Source organism: Aptenodytes forsteri, unplaced genomic scaffold, assembly GCF_000699145.1.
Source record: "Aptenodytes forsteri isolate BGI_AS27 unplaced genomic scaffold, ASM69914v1 Scaffold173, whole genome shotgun sequence".
NCBI lineage: Eukaryota > Metazoa > Chordata > Aves > Sphenisciformes > Spheniscidae > Aptenodytes > Aptenodytes forsteri.
The window spans coordinates 3,353,027-3,371,556 of NW_008794449.1; the positions used below are offsets into that span (position 1 = coordinate 3,353,027).

Genomic DNA, 18,530 nt, shown 5'->3' on the forward strand with positions numbered 1-18,530 from the left:
TATTCAGCAAAAAAAAAGCGTAACCATCTCCACATCAAGTCATGATTTTATTTATCGATGACATGGGCACCGAAACTGTGCACAAAGTCTGAAAGCAATCACTTCACCTAAAATTAGGTACAAAGAAGCCTGCAGTGATAAATAAGTGGATCTTTAACAGCTGTTGTGGCGCGCCTAAAACTAATCTCCTGTTCATTCATTCGAGCTATAACAGGCTGATACATGGATGTTTTGTATCAGTGCAGAGAAAACAGTAATTCCAGAGTTTGTTTATTCAGTTCAGATGCAAACTACAGCACATTCAGCCTCATCGCTGCTGACTCGAGAAGGATACAAGGAAAAGAATTTAAATCCAAGTCAAAAGTATAAGAACCTTTAAACAGCATTTGTAACAAGCTCCTGTAAATGAGAATCACTGACTTAGAAAGGGAAGCGTAGGAGAATCTGTAAGTACTTTCTTACGTCTTGAGGGTAATGTTTCCAGTTTCCTACATCCCATACAGCAGCATGTTTATTCTAGAGAATAATCTGAAAGTCAAGTTTTAGTAACAAAGTGACAGAACACTTATTTCATGTAATATTAATGGTAGGACACAAGAAGTCAGATTAGAAATAGCCCATGTACACATTTTAAATACATGCACCACAAAAGTATCAAGGGCACTTGCGCTCCTTGCACAGGAGCGAGGATATGTTTCTGTTGAGGAAAGTGGAGGTGACTTACAAAGCACTGTAACGCGTCTGCCTTCAACTTCAGCAAAACAGGCTTTATATTTTATTGTCAGCAGACAGCTACAGTAATGTCAACTTTGACATGTGGTAACTGAAGTATTTGCAGCCCAATATTTAGCACTGTATTACCGCTTGTAATAACTGAAAACTGATTGTAAACAATATGAAACTATGATGTTTATGACTACTTTAATTATTCAGAAGTTATATAAAAATAAAAGACAAATGCTGAAATCTTTAAAATTCTCGCAACAACAGTAATCTAACACCTACATTTTTAATAACGTGTAATGAGATCTGCTAACGTAAACAACTTTTTCAAATGACTGGTCTCTAAACTGCTGTAATACTTATACCATCTCCACCACTGACAGCTTTTTAGTGTTGTAAGTTATTAGCAGTAAGAAAAACAAGATACTACAGAAGGATGTAGCGAGTAGCAGTATTGCCATAAACAAGCAGATCCGATTCCATTCTAGGAATAAACTGCCTTGAGTAGTCACGTAGTAGCACATTAACACAGCATGAACAAGCAAATGCAAGAGCTAGTAGCAGCTCAAATACTAGAAAGTGAATTCAGGAATTTAATAAAAGGTGCAGGGAAAAAGGCTGTTCAAGTGGGCCAGAGGTCAGATACGAAAATCCTAAGGAGAAAGAGTAATCTGACTGTCAGCAAAGATGCTTCCAGTTAATTCAAAAATACATGAGGTTCACTTTTTCTTCGAGTAAAACATTCTCTCCTCTCCTCTGCAAATGACAGAGCAGATGAAAAGGAGCCAGTGTGTTCAGCAGTCTCTTCGACAGACAGACTGGCACAGAAACAGGAGACTGGTCCTCACTCAAAGCTTAGTTGACAAAGTGATGTGATGTGATATCCAGTGCTGATCTCCAAAAATTGCAGTTTCCTTAGGTTTCTGATTAGCATTGAAGTCACTCTTCTATATAATCACTGTCTTTATTAATTCTTTCTACCAATTTCTGCAGATACTACTTTTTCTACTTAAATTTCAGAATACTCGGTGCCATCCCCCCTGTTGAGAAGCGTCACTTAGTAACATCAGGGATAATTGAATCCTTTCTCTTACAAGCTGCCTCTTTCTCACCAAAAAAAAGAGAGAGAAGAAAAAAAGAAAAAAAAAAATGTCAAGCATCTTGGGTGAACCACTCATCTCAACTCTTTCTGTATAAAGCTCCAGAGATTAAGGAGGAGTAGAAGCCTTTCACAGGATGGGATGAACCACCATGTCTCACCCCTAGCCTAAATGACTAGCTTATATTAGATGCTTATTTTTCAGATGATTAACATTAGGTGAAATCAAACACGGTTAATGAAGCTAAAAATGAGAATCAGATAAACTGGCTTCATGAAGCATTGTCAGAGGTACACAACAAACCTTGCAATCAAAGGGAAGAAAGAATGTCCTTCCTCTAGTTTTTAAATTTAGATTTCAAAAAACAAGTAGTAATATCTGAAAAATGCGATTTTCAGTCTGTTGTTCCCCAAAACTCTAGTAATATATCTCAACATGAGATCACTGAAAATCAAGGAGTTCAGTATACATGCAAACCAGTCTTGGAAAAAAAATTGTAGCAGTACCTGAAACTGCATACTTTTCCCCCGAGGCAGAAGAAAAACGAAGTCTGTAAGTGGTTACCTCCTGTTTAACTAAAAAACAACTAGTACAAAGCTCTCAAGAAGCAGCACTATACAATATACTTAACCTGCCTGATCTGACAAGTGATGAAGAGTTTGAGTAATTCATCTTCAGGCTGCAGTGAAGTAAGAATAAAACAAAGCTTCTTCTCATCTTAATGCGATAAACCATACATCTAATGTATTCTTTAATATCACGCTGAAGATTCTCTAACCGGTAAATAAATTGTGATGGAAAGGAAAGTAGCATTTACTATTAAAACCACAAGATTTTACTACTTGGAGGTCTCCTTGTCCTGTACAACGATCTCCTTCCGGTTCATTGGAGGCTTGGTTTAGAAATATTTTGATACATTCTCCTCTTATAGCAGTCCCTCACTTTACTTTATTGAAAATCGTAGTCAGCGGAGAGATAATTTGGATAACAATATATTTTACTGTAAAACCAGAGAGAATGCTATATAGCAAAATGACAGCTTCCTTGCATAGTGCTATCAAGACTAATACTGGTGAAAGCAAACAGTTTCGTTTAGTCATTGGGTTTATTTCATTAAAATTATCAATATTTTTGATTTTATTCTTTAAGATAGCAGAATCATTCAAACTGCTCCAAATTACTTCTATTCTAACAATCCTTTAAATTACATACCCTTTTATCTGGTCTTTTTGACCTATAATCCCAGGAAGGTCTCTGAAGGACAAAGGAGAAATATAGCTGGGTTTTATTCTGGTGCCCAGACGCAGCACAGACTGGAGAAGTCAAAGGCTGACATTTCAGAGGAAATATTAAATAGTTCAATGCCTAGTACTGTCAATCTTCAGCACATTTAACTCTCAGTATGAACCAAGAACTCGAACACATGTGAACTGTGATTTCTGCAAGAACATACATGGGAGATTTCTAACAAAGACCACACAAAAGTGTCCCAAACAGGCATCTTCCTCTGTCAAATTCTGATTTCTAATAGATAACGTAACTGAAATTAATAAAAAAAGAAAGGGAGAGAAGGAGGGGAAGGGGCGGGGGGGGGAAGCATGTTGCCAGTTAGATTTTTATTTCATTCTAACATGAAAAAAAAAAAAAAACCCACACCAAAAAAAAACCCACACTGTCTTTCCCCAAGTCTGCCTCATAAACATCTGATAAATTTTGGCTGCATTTTCAAAAAGTTCAGCCTACAGCTAAGCTCCGACTGTCTATGCTCAAAGGTCTAAAACTTTGCCAGGATTTAACTACAAAACAATTCAGTACTCAAAACTAGTAAAAGGCAATGGCACCAATTCCATGCATAAATGCATAACCATTTAGTCCTTAAAACTCACTATTACATACTGTTTTGCAAAGGGCTCCATGTACACAATCTCTTTTTCCCAGGTTAATTTTTTTTCTCTGTGGTTTTTGGAGACAGTTTCCCTGGCTTTCTTAATTGAGCTTACTGCAGCAGTAGAAATTAATACAGAAATCACATGCCAGCCACCAACAGTTGTTTTTCAGCATGATTTTCTGCTAACTATTGGAAGATTATGCTATGCTTGTTATACTAGCTACGACAAAAATTGCTTTATATGTGTACCACACAACTACTCCGAAAGATTTTTAGAGCAAACGTCTGCACTCAGTAAACCCTAATAGAGCACATGCAGCCTTAAGCAGAATAGCATGAAATTTAATTTCAACAAATCCACTAGAGACCAAAAAGCACACAGTATGCGGTACATAAGAATTACCTGTTTCTAAGAATATATAGAAACAAAAATGACACTTCTAAATGAATGCCTGTTGAAAAATAAATTCTGCCTATCTGCAAAAAGCCACACACAAAGCAAACCATTTGTAAAAGAAAAAACTGTAAAAGAAGCTGACTATCATTGCGATGAACCTATCTCGGCCTGAGACCTAGTTACTTACACATACGAGCAGGACAGGACCCGACACATCAAGTGCTCTTCCTTTAAATTTCATTTGGAATATCAAAAGTTCTCTATCAGTTGCAAAAGGAGAACCCCTAAATAAGTCAATCAAATGTCCCCCTAATATTTGACAATATTCACGGGATATATTGGCTTTCTCCCTGACCCTCATGGAGGGGGGGAACACCACACAAAACACAACTCAATGCCACAAGCTCTCAAAAATCTAATTCCTCCATTTGCAGAACCCTTGCAAACCTCAGAATTCATTTCGTTAGTTCCCTTTACAACACTGAATAACAACAAATAAAGCAATAGTGGGAGCAGAAAGAGAGAGGGGAGATGGGAATCAATTACTGCAATTCTAGCCTTAAATGCCTCCCACACATGGACCACTTTTTTTCATACAAAGTTGAACATGATCATTTCATTACAATGAAAGAAAGAAACAGAAGGAGAGAGGAAGAGAGAGACAGAGAGACCTCTTCTGCATTCGGCCCGTCCTTCCAAGTGCACAATCAAACTTAAACCAAATTTATATCATGTCAAACTCCAGGTTACCATTAACACAAATGTCATTTCTTGGAGCATATTTAAGTGTATGTATTTCATGCAGTCCACTACTACACTGAGATATAAATAAGGTATTTCAGGGGCCTGGTTGGGTTGGCTTTTTTTAGTTATTACTAATTTACCTGTGAAAATTCTTTTTTGTTTAGGGGAAAAAAAAGTTAACCCTTCCTCGAACAGCATAAAAAATATTATTTCAGTATTAGGGAAAATATAATTTTAGGGAAAAAAAAAATATAATTCTAGTCTACGAAAGCTTGAGGATTGTTTCACCTCGCAACACTCTCCTGAAGATACAGTCCAGACAGCTTGAGCCATGCCTGCACTCTCCAGCTCCATTAATTGCATGATCGGGCTTACTCCCTTCCACTAGCACTGGCACTTTGACGACGGGTGGTGAAGTTGCTTGAGCAGCTGATTCAGGAAAGAAAAACTTAAGTTTGACATAATCTGCAAAGCTGTTCCAAAAGGCGGTCATCACCAAAAAGGGAAAGTGACACTATTGCTCCTGTGTGCGCTCCTGCTTCCCTTCTCTGAAAGGGAGCTAAGCTGGTACAAAACTCTTCTCGTAGGGTGCTTCTGGATGGTTTAGATCACTGGACACCAAGTTATTACAGGAACAGACGTGATCAGACGTGAGACCGTTAGATGAGGTTAGCCGCAACATCAGACTATAGCTTTAAATACATGACATTTGCATAAGGAGTTCCAACACCTTTGGCCATTTGTTCTTGTCCTACCTTTGGACATTTGTTCAAAATGTCTGTTGTTCCACAGGATGTATCAGCACTCAAAACGCAATTAAACTGGGCAGCCCAAAGGCGCAGTCTTGATGACATCTCAAAAACGGTGTTTCAGTGAAGAATCAAAACATTACTTCTGAATTGGATAAACGTTGGGAATACAGGACAACAGAATATGCCAGGCACATCAAGGTTTTTGCATTCCCACCTTACAAAAATTCTGTTCATAAGTGAGACAAGCATTCATAAGGTTCTAGATATTACTCTTATACAATTATGTACCTTTTCCATACTCAACAATCCAAATTTTTCAAACACCTAAATTAGGGCTTTTTGCCTATCCTCTAATGTTTTCATCATGTCTACCCAACCATTCATTACTTATGCACCATCTTTTTGATGAGGTTAATACTGTCCTTTAAGGACACAGAGTGAACTAAGCCCTCCCACAGCCCTGAACTCCAAATTACTATGAACTAAAACAAAAACAGATGTACAAGTTGCATTATTTGCTAGTTTTTCCTTCTAATTTCAGTACCACTTTACAAGGACATATCCAGACACCTGAAAGCGTTCACCGAACACCTTCCATGTCACACAGACAGTGAGAACTTTAATTTATGCAATACTTGCTTCATCTCCCATGCATAATTCTGTCTTCCCTATACGCCTGCAACCCAGTGACATGAATGTCAGACTCAACTAAAGATTTGCTGTTACAGTGACAGCATTAAAAGTTTGGCATCTTTAGCAGTCTAGTGAGTTACAAGACATTTCACCTTTTGATAATAAAATACTTCCATCGATAGCGAACCTTTCACCCAAAGAATATCAATATACATCACTGAAAATAAAGTTATCTCCAAGAAACTCATCGACAACTAAGTGGCAATATCGCAAACTACAGGAAAGCAGGAGTGAGCGCTGCAGTGTCACATATGCGAGAATACCCAAGACAGCTTGCTCAAATTTAGGGTATATATTTTTTGATGCATGATCTGAGCAGACTGTTGCCTGGGTGTCAGAAACAATGACATTCTGATGAAGCTGCCCTTCCTCTACATGTCAATGTATTACACCATATACCTACTTCCTTTATCAAGAGCAGTAGGATGAACCTTATTCCAAAGAATATTCAGCAGTTTCGCTGTGTGTATGCCTGCTATAACAGCTACATTAGAGGCTTCCAAGATTTTCAGACCAAAAGCCTATCACAAGTCATCAGCATTTCTCACAAATATCTCTGCATTCCTTTGAAAAACTTTTTTTTATTCCCCCCCCCGAGGTCAGAGGGAAATCAAACCAAGACCACAAGTATACTATTAAAAAAAAAAAAAAAAATATTATTCTATAAGACACAAATCGTGGCCTTCCAGGCTACCAGTGGTCCACAGACCAGCTCAGTTTGTTGACTGGGGATTCCTACTTGATTTATTTCACAGAGGTTTTCAGTACCAGTTAACTTTAAAGCCTCCTTCTAAAGAGTATGCAAAGCTGTACCTAGAGGAGGGCAAAATAAACACTACCAAATAGGGAGATCAAGCCCTCATGGTTGCTGCATCAGGATGAAAGGTCGCAAATCCGTGTCAGTGGCTGAAAGGAACTGCCTGAGATTTGCAGGTGTCTCACAGCAAAGTAAACAGCAGGGATCAACCCAGGCATTGCTAAAACTTTTCCTTTTCTAAAAATAAGATGAATTCTACAAATAAAATCATAGAAATGTCAGTTTACTTTATCTTTCAGTTTATACAGAGAAAAAGTGTTTTTGCAACAAAAAGGTAGATGAAAACAATTAATACATTAAAGGGCACAGAACTAATGGGATTTATTTGCAGAGGATTCTTCACTAACTGGCATGAATTTAGGCAAACTCTGTAAACTTCCACATACTCATAAAAAGTGAAAATACAAAACAATCCAAAGTTACAAGCAATAAAGCAGAGCCTCCCACAACATTTATCATGAGGTATTCCAGTTTTACTTTTTTTCATGCAGCATCTGACTATCCACAATTACTAGTACCATCAGTACATGCCATAATTCTTAAAATAAAATAAAAACAATCTTCCTAAAAGCTGGACAAGGAACAAGGGCAACGACTCTGGTGTAAAAGTTCTCAGCCATGTTCTCTTGGGCTGCACATTGCAAGAGACCATCCCAGGTGGTCACAGTGGTCCCTTCTATGTTATAAGGATTAAAAATGCTTTGCTGCACTTAGCAAACTTATTTTCACACCCTACTGTCAAATCACAGGATCACAGAATCATTCAGGTTGGAAGGGGCCTCAGGAAGTCATTTTGTCAAACTCTCTGCTCACAGCAGAGACAGCCTTGAGATTAGACCATATTGCTCAGGGGTTTACCCACTCACACCTTGAAAGCCTCCAAGGATGGAGACTGCACAACCTCGCTGGGAAACCTCTTCCAATGCCTGACTGGTCTCATCGTGACAGTTTTTCTTTATTGCCACTCTGAACCTCTCCTGCTTCAATGTCCACTGTCTCTTGCCCTCATATGATGCAACACCATGAAAAGCCTGTTGCCACCTTCTCAATAAGCCCCATAGGTATGGGAAGGCTGCTGTTAGGCCTCCTCAAAACCTTCTCTGCTCGACCTTGAGTATGGGGAAGGCTCCGTTAGGCCTCCTCAAAACCTTCTCTGCTCGACCTTGAACAAGACAAGTTTCCTCAGCCTCTCCTCACAGGGACTCCAGCCTCTGACCTTTGCTGAACTTGTTCCAGCTGATCAATGGCTTCTACTGGGGGGCCCAAAACTGGATGCAGTATTTTGGATGTGATCTGTAAAGTGCTGAATAGAAGAGGATAATCACTTCCCTCTATCTACTAGACGTGCTCCTGTTCATACAGCCCAAGATGCTCTTAGCTTTCTTTGCCACCTGGGCACAAAGCTGGCTCACACGCACCATGCCGCCTGCCAGGGTGCTCAGCTCCTTTTCAGCAGTTACTCCCCAGACAGGCAGGCCCCAGCCTGCACCGTGGCAAGGGGCTGCTCCTTCCTCAGCACGGGACTTTGCATTTGTCCTTGTTGAATTTCATGAGGTTCCTGCTGGCTCATTCCTCCAGCCAGCCTAGGTCCCTCTGGATAGTAGCCCTGCTCTTGGGCATATTGACCATGTCCCTCCAATTCGGGGTGATCTGCACTGAGGAGCATGTACTCCACCTCCTCCTCCTGGACATTGATAAAGCTGTTAAACAGGACAAACTCCTGCAGAACCCCACATGATACCAGCCTCCAGGTAGAGTATGACCCATTAACCGCAATCCTCTGACCCTGACCGTCCAACCAGTGTTTTTAACCTAACGTCTTGTCCAGTCATCCACACTGCAACGTCCTAACTTGGATATAAAAATATTGGAAGAGAGAGCGTCGAACACCTTGCTGAAGTTGAGGTAAATGACACCTACTACCCTCCCCTCATCCACAAACCCACTCATTTCGTAGTCTGTCTCTGCTTCCACCTCCTGCTGACCTCATTTTTATACTGAGGCTCTATCGTGAGCTCCCTGTTTAACCAGACCAGCCTCCTGATATATCAATTAATTTTCCTGAGTACTGGAATGGACCATTCTTGCACTAGGAAGAGGTTGCCCTTAAGGACTTCACAGCTTTCCTGAGCTTATCCCTCAGAGCTGCATCCCGTGGGATCCCACCAACTAGCTCTCTTCATAAACTGAAGTTTGCTCTCCTAAAGTTCAGTTAAATCCTGGTTGCATCTCCAACTAAAACCTAATTCTTCACATACTCGTTCCTGTACATCTCAACAACACTTCCTTATAGGTTTCTGATTGAGCCAAGACACCCTGGGACACTGAAACTCCACCAAAAGACACGTACACCAACACAACAGAGTACACAATTAAAAGGTATCATTCCACACAAATGAACAAGGCTAAGAAATATATTTTTCTTCACTGGAAACATGCCAGGTCTAACCCAATTTCTGAGGAGGCATCAGCAGTGCTCACTTTATCACACACCTACACAATACATAGTACTTTATGACACAGGTCCTTTACCAATTTGTTTTCATGAGGACAGTATAGTAACAAATACTACAGTTAAAAATATATTTAAAAAAAAAAGACACAAATCCTCTGTATCCTCAGTGTAATCTGTTTCTGCAAAGGGAAAAAAATGGCTGTCTGAGATGCAGAGACTCTTGATAATTTAAGCATTTGTTGTTCTTTTTTTTTTTTTCCATAATAGACTATTAGCTTTTCAGATATCCACTAAGCTAAAATGAATTAAACCATTCCCTTTGTCTGTTATGAATAAAGCTTTAGTTACAACACACATTCAGAAAAAAGAAAAAAAGTGCTCATTTTCTGACCAAATTACTTTTCATCAATATTGCTTTAGGAATTACAGACATACTTTAAAGATTTTACACTTGTTAAATATTTTAGCGCATGTTATATTTCTTAGAAGTCAGAAAATGATCCAAGCAAGCTAGGATGCTTTAAGACATTGTATTTAGATGTCAGATTTCATTGTAAGTGCATGTAATTTCATTTTCAGACCCCAAACTGAAGTCAATAAATTCATCATATATTGGCAAGCAACAAGATACACATTCTTTCATGTAATCTAATCCATTATTCCTCCACCAAAAGCTATCAAAGGCTTGACTTAAAGAAAGGGCTGTTTTTAATAGCTCTAAAGTTTCTCCCTCTAGACATCTTTTTTATTTTTTGTAAAAATATGTTTTTGTCTAGTAGATCCAAATGCAGGCTAAGAAACTGTCAAGTTCGAAAGTTGCCCAGCTGGCAATCCGAAAGGCAGAGCCAGCCTCCAAACACCACCATCCTTGGGCAACTCTCTCCAGAAGCAGCGAGTGATCCACTGTCAGAAAAGCAAGTCACCATCACCAGATTCATAAACAGGAGGGGAGGAGCTGCCTGGAGAGAGGTCTCTCATTAACGGTGCAAGAGGCTTTACCAAGAAACCAAGCTCCAGCATTGCTGCATCACGGAAAGAAGATCCCCAGATTTGGGATCCAGCCCCCACAGCCATTAACGCAGAGTAGTTCAATACTAAGTGAGCAGAGCACTAGCTTTGAAGCGAGTGCCCTTCCTGTAATGACACCTTATCAGACAAATGCAGACTGACAGGTTAGACGTAGCTACAAATTAAACAAATAGGTTGACTGTTCGTACTGCATCAAAGAAATTCAATAGTTTGTAATTCTTCGTCAAAAAACATTCAATGAAAGAGGAATGGATGGTATGGTAACGTGTACTTAAGTATAATTTAATCCTCTTAAATACAGATCATTTTAGCAACTGAGGTATAACACTGATTATAGTTCCTGGCGAAATACAAGCACTTCACCTAAATCACTAGTTCTTAAAGCAAAAATACGCATAAGGTTTCTCAAGCTTGTGAAGGGTCAAGCAGTTCATTAAGCCTTTTGATAAAAATAAATAAATAATTTAAAAAAACCCCACTATTTCCAACACACAAAGAGAAACAAAATAAAGGACCAGATATTTACATACTGTGAATTAGCAAAGAATTACTGGGGTATTACAGCCTTCATCTCTAGTCACCACATCCCAGAAATCACAGATCCTTATTCACAAGACTACTTCCACAACCCAGGTTTAAGGATGAAAAAGCAAAAAGCACCGCCGTGAAAGTAGGTAGGATGCGCAAGTATTATTTCATATAAATCCTATACCTAGAATAATTTCTTCACCACAGCAAAATACATATACATAATGAGAAGGCTACTATTTAAAAAGAGAAAAGATGGACGACCTGGCAGTCCATGCATGAAACTACAGCCCTACTCCATTCAAACCTTACTTAAGGAAGCATTAAATTCTAAGCAATTTTATTGGGCAAACTACATTTCACAAGCCAGGTGACAGTTCAAGTAATTTTTAGCACTGATATTTTCCTTGCCTTTGCTATGCCACAGTCTTCCTATCCGTAAAGTGGAAAAACAAACCTCTAAAACAGCATAATTTGGGGGCCCCGATATTTGTAAAACATCCTGTGTTGGATTCGCCTGACATCGTCAGATGCTTACACCTGACCTCTTCACCCCGGTACTCCTCGAGGGCAATTCACCTCATCCTCAAGTAGAATTCTCAAATAAGCCAGATGAATTGTCCCCCAAAACGTCTTTTTCTTTCTACTGACCACAGAAGCAGCCCAGCTCAGATATAGACACCTGCACCACAGACACCTTCAATTAAGCAACAGGAAACCAACTTTCTGTGCTTCACACGAAAGATGCTACGTTCTGTTCACTCAAGTCTTGCTGCAAGGCCCGCTACTGCCACAGGACTTGTTTTTCATCAGGGTGTTGAGTTTTGATGGGATTTTTTGTAAGGACCGAGGCAAAAAGCCCTTAGGGAATACTGATATCATTAATATTTCTGGAGCACTGATAAGAAGCCTTACTTGAACCTTCCAGGTTTCACATAGATGACAAACTTAAATCACATGCTCCAATCTCTGCCATTCATTTTCACTCCTTCAGTAGCTATGTCATATTCACCATGCTGAAGTATTTTAAATTAGAGTGCAGGCTGCCTGGTACGAAGCCCGTTTGATGCATTTGAACAGGGCTCAATAATGAAATATAAAATGTTAAGAAAGCCATCATTTTGAGCCATCAATCTGTATAAACCGTATGCGACTTATTTCCACTATTCCATGATAGGAAAATAGCATATTATTCTTTTAATGTTTGCTTAAGTATATTTCACCAAAAGCTCACTATACTAAAATTCAGTGTTGATTAAGTATGCAAGAATTTTCACTTCAGAACTCAATACATATTTGGAATGGGTATTTTTTTTTTTAAAACAGAAAAAGCAAAGTCTTTAATAATGGATAATACCTTAGAAAACCAAGTCTAATAAACAGTTGTGGTTTACACTTTAATGTCAGTCAGAAGAAAATACAGAGTGATATAACTTCGCTAAAAGCCTACAAACTACTTCCTTCTTCAAAAGGAGATGAGCAAAAAAGTTAATGTCAAAAAAAGTCATCTCTACGAAATCACAGTGAGTTCATTACAATGCTTTGAAAGGCACATTTGATTTTCTTCCTCCCATTAAAAAACCGAAAACGCGGGCATACCTGCACCAGATGCTGATCGGTGCTGAGACTGCGGTCTTCCACTGGGTGAGGAAGGTTCCTTCATACGATCAATGACACTGTCAGACAGCTGAAAAATATAACCCCCAACCCAAAGAGAGTCAGACTGCATCTCCTCCTTTATCCCCATTATTATCCCCCCTTTTTCCCCCCAATAATGAATTAAACCTTTAAAAAAAGAGCACAGAGCCCCGAAATAAGATGTGACAGCTGCTAAAATTTTATCAACAATGCAAAATAAACTTTGTATTTCCCCTTTTTTGTGGGCAAAACGCTCATCTCTGAGCGCAAACAATCAGGCTGAACAAGATCATTTTGGCTTTCACAGAACGCAAGAAACTGATATGACAAAACACAGGATACGGGGAAAGATAAAGGAAAGAACACCTTTTGACACATCGCCTGTAATTAATCAGCCTTTTTGCCTCTCTCAGTTCTTTGGATGACAGTCAAATACCACACCGTGCAGGTGCAGAGCACTTAACCCAGGAGGAACTTCATCCTGATAAAGCCCTCAAAACACTTGTGCAACACAAGTGGTCAGAGCAGGTATAGTCAACCACTAAGTTCATTCTAATGTTGACACACGCACACACAAAAATACTGTCACCAATTTTGCAGAATCAGAGAATAAGAGTAATGTCCAGTTTCAGGTCTTTTGTAGGCCACAGAAAAAATTAACAGAAGTTAAAGAAGTCATTACATGAAAGCTTTCGTTTTCCAACTTAGAACTTTTTATTGGTTTCCTCGAACATCAACTCTATCAAAATATTGTTTTGACTGCCCATGAAAACTAATTTTACCTAGCAAATTCTTCACTAAATCTACAGTATGACACCTCTCACTGGCAGAAATCTGTGTTACAAAGATTTTGCTAAAATCTGCAATCTAATATGCAAGTGTAAAATCTCTTCAGTATAAGATTTCTTAACCCAATCCTTAAAACTCCCAACTTCACGCAGTTAGTTTTACGTATGTAAACAGTTGTGTATATCCCACTTTTGGATGCTCTATCACCTAACATTATTTATTTAGTGAAGCTGTATCTTCCTAGTACCCATGATATCATTCAGTCTTTATTTCCAGTATTTCAAGATGCAGGATACTTTAGAGAAATTCCAATAGCCCTTCCCAGTACTTAAGCATGGTTCAGAGCGGATGAACCCTGCTGCGAACGCTTACATTACTGTCACCTACTTGCCTGAGAGCATTAAATGACCAGAACTGAAAAAATATTAGTATGCTGAGATAGGCAGCAGTTACTATCACGGTTCATTCTGCAACACTCCTCCCTATGAGCAGCAATAAAAGACAACTTATTATCCTTCCTGGTATGAACCACAGTGTCTTCCACTGAAGAATTTCTAAGCTGCAAGATTTCTCCAAGTGTCTTGTGTCACAAACTACCTTCTGGTATGTTATAGGCAACAGCATGCCATAAACAGGGAAAGAATGGGAATGCTTCTGCAGGCACAGAGGAAGTCGGGTATACGGCGTGTAAGAGAGCGGAATATGGGAGAGGGAGGAGCTCTCACACGTAGAGGTCAGGGAAAGACAAAACAAGCTCTTCTAGTTGCACCTCTCTCCTACAACTGTTCTGCTGCCCGTCTTTGGAAACCAGGCTGGGGGCAAGGCTCCCCGATGACACCTTCCTATTCACGGCGTGCTTCTTCCACGACAGACGCCTCCGGACTGCACCTGAGCACCGCGGCTCTCGCCGGTCCCTTAAAAGACCCCACTGAAAAAGCGGAGCGGGGGCGGGAAAGGGGCCGAGGTCACTGCGGGAGAGGGGACGGAAACGGAGGAGAGCAACCGCGAGGCGTGAGGGGACGGAGCTGCAGGGACGGGGGCAGGTGCCAGCAGCGTAGAGGCTGAAAGAGACGAGAGAGGGACCGGGGCGGGCCGAGCTCGGGGCAAGCCAGGCCCCGAGAGTCCCTGCGGGCCCCGGCGAGAACCCCAGGCCCGGGGGAGCCCCGCTCTCACCCGCACGCCCTTCACCACCGTGATGTTCTCATTCTCGTCCGCCTCGAAGGTGACGCGCCGGGTGCTGCTCCCGCCGCCGCCCATCTTCGCCCGGCGCCACCAGGCCGCGGCCAGGGACGGCCCCAAGGAGACTCGCTGTCCACCCTGCCAGCGCGCCCCGCAACAAAGCCGCCCTTCATTGGCCCGCCGCTCGCCCCGGCCCCCCCCCCGCGCCTGGAAAAACCCTGCTCCCTATTAGCTGCGAGGCCGTAGCCATGGAAACCGCGCACCCCCGCTGAGGAGCGGCGAGGTACCCGGAAAGGGTGCGGAAACTTTTTCGGTTTAAACTTCACGGGTGCAGACTACAAGTCCCAGGATGCTTAGCGCCAGGAGGCGGGGGGGCGGGAGCGGTGCCCCTGCGCAGTGCCCGCTGGGTAGTGTAGTTCTCGCCAGCCCCCGGCTGTGCTTTGGCCGCCCTGAGCGGGGGGAAGTGTCGTCCCTCATGGCCCGCTGGGGCTCTCCCGGGACACGGTCCCGCTCTGAGGGGACTTTCGGGAGCCCCCCCCAGCTCTGCGGTGTGCTCCTGCCCTCCCTCAGCGAGGCCACGCCGATGGCTTGCTGTGGGGTGAGTGCCCCAGGCTTCTGCTGGAGCTCTGGGCCGGAGCTGATGCCTCCTCCCCTTTTCCACGTCATAACGGCATAAAATTACCATTGGCACAGCCCCTTTGGGCATGTAGTTTTCTTTCCAAGAGATGAATAATGTTAATAACGCATAATACATTTCCTTTTCAGCCTGCAATATAAACTGCATCTGGATCTGGCTGTTCCGCGGGTAAAATCCCCCCTGTAGATCCCATGGCCTATCTTGATGGCCGGAATTGCAGAGGTGCGTGCTGGGAAGACGTCTGAGAGGAGAAAAAGGTGTTCTTTAGCGTATAATATCAGAAAAAGTATTGCATTCTGGATGTCAATGGTGTCAGACACATCTTTGAATTTCTCTAGCCTAAGTATGAGGCAAGAAGTGCCTTTACATAGCTGGAATATATGAATATACATTGTTTTGTCTCTCCTACCATCTGGCCTCTTCACTTGTTTTACCCAGTGAAGCCCCAGTCTTCTGCTGGGACTTTTTGACACTGGCAACATATAAATAATAATAACCATGATATTTGGGAAACTTTATCTTTTCTTTTTCCCCCTTCCAAGACCTTCATCTGCATGGCTCAAGGAAGGATAGCCTTTTTGTACTGAAGTGACACCGAAGCCTTCCACTTCCCTTGCAAGAAATTTGTCCTGAAGTGTTTACATAATGATGACAACGGATTATTGCAGCCCGTGTCAACTGACGCATTTCATGTCTCTGAATCGATGCAAACATTGTGTTCGTTGCATCAACAGAACTGCTCACATGTCCTTGATACATTTTCAAGCAATTTTTATTTGGATGTAAAATGTCTGTCAGCCAACATTTCAGCAGTATCTATCTGTCTTCCTGGGGGCTTAAGATATTGCTGAAGCATTGGCTGATAGTCACTTTACTACCAAATAAAAACTGCTTGAAAATATATCAAGGACATAGGAGCTGTTCTCTTGAGGGATGTGACGTGATGTTTGTGCCCGTTTTTATAGATGTTAAACCAGTTTCTATGAGGGGGCACTATTAAGAATTCAACATCCTGGTAACTGTATGTTTTGAAGGGAATAAATGGACTGTGCATCTATCTGTCTTGATACTCTGTGAGCACCAACAAAGAGAGGGTATTGAATTTTCTTTTTTTTCTGCACTGGGAATGTTTTTAGGGGGTCAAATTGTATTTATTCAGTTAGTGACATAACTGTTGTGGAAATGCCCATCTCCAAATCGGAAGCAGCTCTTCTAATATATTTGTCCTCTGTTGGGAGCGTCCTGAGAAAATACTCTTGTCTTGCTGAACAGAAAGATTTATACTTAGGAATTAAGGTTTTAACAACAGCTATTTTCTACCAGGGGTTTTTATGATTGTTTTGCATGACTTGAAATTACAGAACACTGTAACATATGCATAGATTTCAGGAGGGGGGGGAAAAGAACAAATGGGCAGAATTACATCTCAAAATTGCTTTGGGTCATTTTGATGTGTCTGTAAGGTTCTCTCACTGTAGAAAGAGCAGGACTGAGGTACCCCAGAATTTATGGCTCCCCTATAATAGGTGGAAATGAAAGACTGTTTGCTGCAGGCCAGAGCTATCTATATGTCAGAAGCTTTTCACTGTGGACTGTCAAACCTGTTTGAGAACTCTTTCAAGGACATTGCTAGATGAAAAAAGTATTAGAAATTAATGTTAGAAAAGGCTACAACAAATTTGCAGTCCAAAAATCATTCATTATCGACTGGCAAATAAACTCATGTGTAGTTCACAACTCTCACAAGCAATTTGCAACTAGAAAAAGAAGTTGTTCTGTGTATAACTTCAAACAATTTATAAGTTCACGTAAATAATACGCTTATTTTAAGAGTAGTGTCGATCAATGCGGTACACAGAGTTGACTGCTATGTGGCATAGAAAGACCCAACCTAGTTTAAACTAACTAGTACAGGCAGCAGCAGTAATCAAAACATCAAAGCAGAGCTCAGCATAGAGTAATTTGTTACTACTCGGTAGTGTTAATCAGTCTACAGGAGTTCTGTGCAGCCAAGCCAGGCGCTTTTGATACGTGTGTTACCTCAAATACCTGCGTCCTACTCCAGTCAGGGTAAAACTCTTCAAAGATACAGATGATGAAGTGACATGCCCAAGGTCATTCAGTGCCAAAGCTGCAGGACATTGGTCTTCTGTATCAGTTCTCCTCAGCGGTTACTAGAGAGTACATTTCTACCAAAAAAAAAAGATAATGCAAGAGCGGAATGACAAATGCAAATGCAGCAATCAATACAAACCTATTAACTGCTTCTGATTCTTGTTTGATCTGAACCCGTTTCTGACTTGTGTAAGCAGAAAATCCATCTCAAACTGGTAAACTTCAGGTATTTCACTGTGTATCTGAAAAACAAGCAGTATCTTACTCTGTTAAAAACATTCACTTCTTGTGGTGCTGTGTGCTTTTCCACGTACCCTGCACATTTTTATGGCCAGATTATAAATGCTTGATCCTTTGTTAAAAAGCAGTGCTGTTTTTTCCAATCTTGTTTGTCCTTGACTGGACATATTCCTTTGTGGTAGAAATATTTCTTGTACCACTTAATACTCAAATTGTTCGCTATAAAGTATAGCCAAAGAGTAGTGAAGGACAGCATTGCCAGACATTCAGAAACAAATAAATCCTAATGAGCCCAGGAACGAGTTACTATTAAATTTCAGACTCTTGTCTCAAGACTTAAAAAATGCCATGAAAACACTTGATAGGTGAGGTGACATATAAAGGCTCATTGCACACCTGCTGTGAGTTTTTATTCTGCGGAGGATCATCTTGCTCGGTCACTGCCACGGTGAGCATGTTGTACCATATGACTTTACCTGGTTATCCCTTGATGGTCATCTATTCCTTAGAAATGTTCAGCATGGAAAGACTTTGATAGTACCTAGGTTCCTCCTTATCAGTAATGACCATTATAGCGAAGTCTGCAAGTTCTCAAAAACCTGGAAATTAACCCTTTCCTGTTGGATGCAACAGCCCGCAGTGCCTTCTGCCATAAGATGAGATTTCATGAGTAAATAATGTACCTCCAGTACATTCCTGGTGTGCCAAATCCTGCTTCTGTTGGTGCTATCGGCACAAGTTTCAGTACCTGTTATAACTGCAGGGCAAATTAAGCTAAACCATCAAATTCCTCTAAATGATCTTTT

At 40.9% G+C, this 18,530-nt stretch overlaps 1 protein-coding gene and 1 long non-coding RNA gene across 3 annotated transcripts in view; one reads left to right on the forward strand and one right to left on the reverse strand.

The window, feature by feature from the left end:
• The window catches only part of CHCHD3 (coiled-coil-helix-coiled-coil-helix domain containing 3), a 165,367-nt gene extending 150,480 nt beyond the window's left edge, over nt 1–14,887 (reverse strand). For both annotated transcript variants that reach the window (XM_009290426.1, XM_009290425.1), the window contains exons 1-2: nt 14,727–14,887; nt 12,726–12,813 (exon numbers count right to left, since the gene is read on the reverse strand). In XM_009290426.1, the coding sequence (XP_009288701.1) occupies nt 12,726–12,813; nt 14,727–14,810 (172 nt within the window). In that variant the 5' untranslated portion in view covers nt 14,811–14,887. The remainder of the gene's footprint in view (nt 1–12,725; nt 12,814–14,726) is intronic.
• A 279-nt stretch (nt 14,888–15,166) lies between these two features.
• LOC103908108 lies at nt 15,167–16,425 on the forward strand. The gene is made up of 2 exons (XR_658139.2): nt 15,167–15,330; nt 15,498–16,425. It is a non-coding gene; the product is annotated as an uncharacterized LOC103908108 (long non-coding RNA).
• Nucleotides 16,426–18,530: the final 2,105 nt, after the last annotated feature.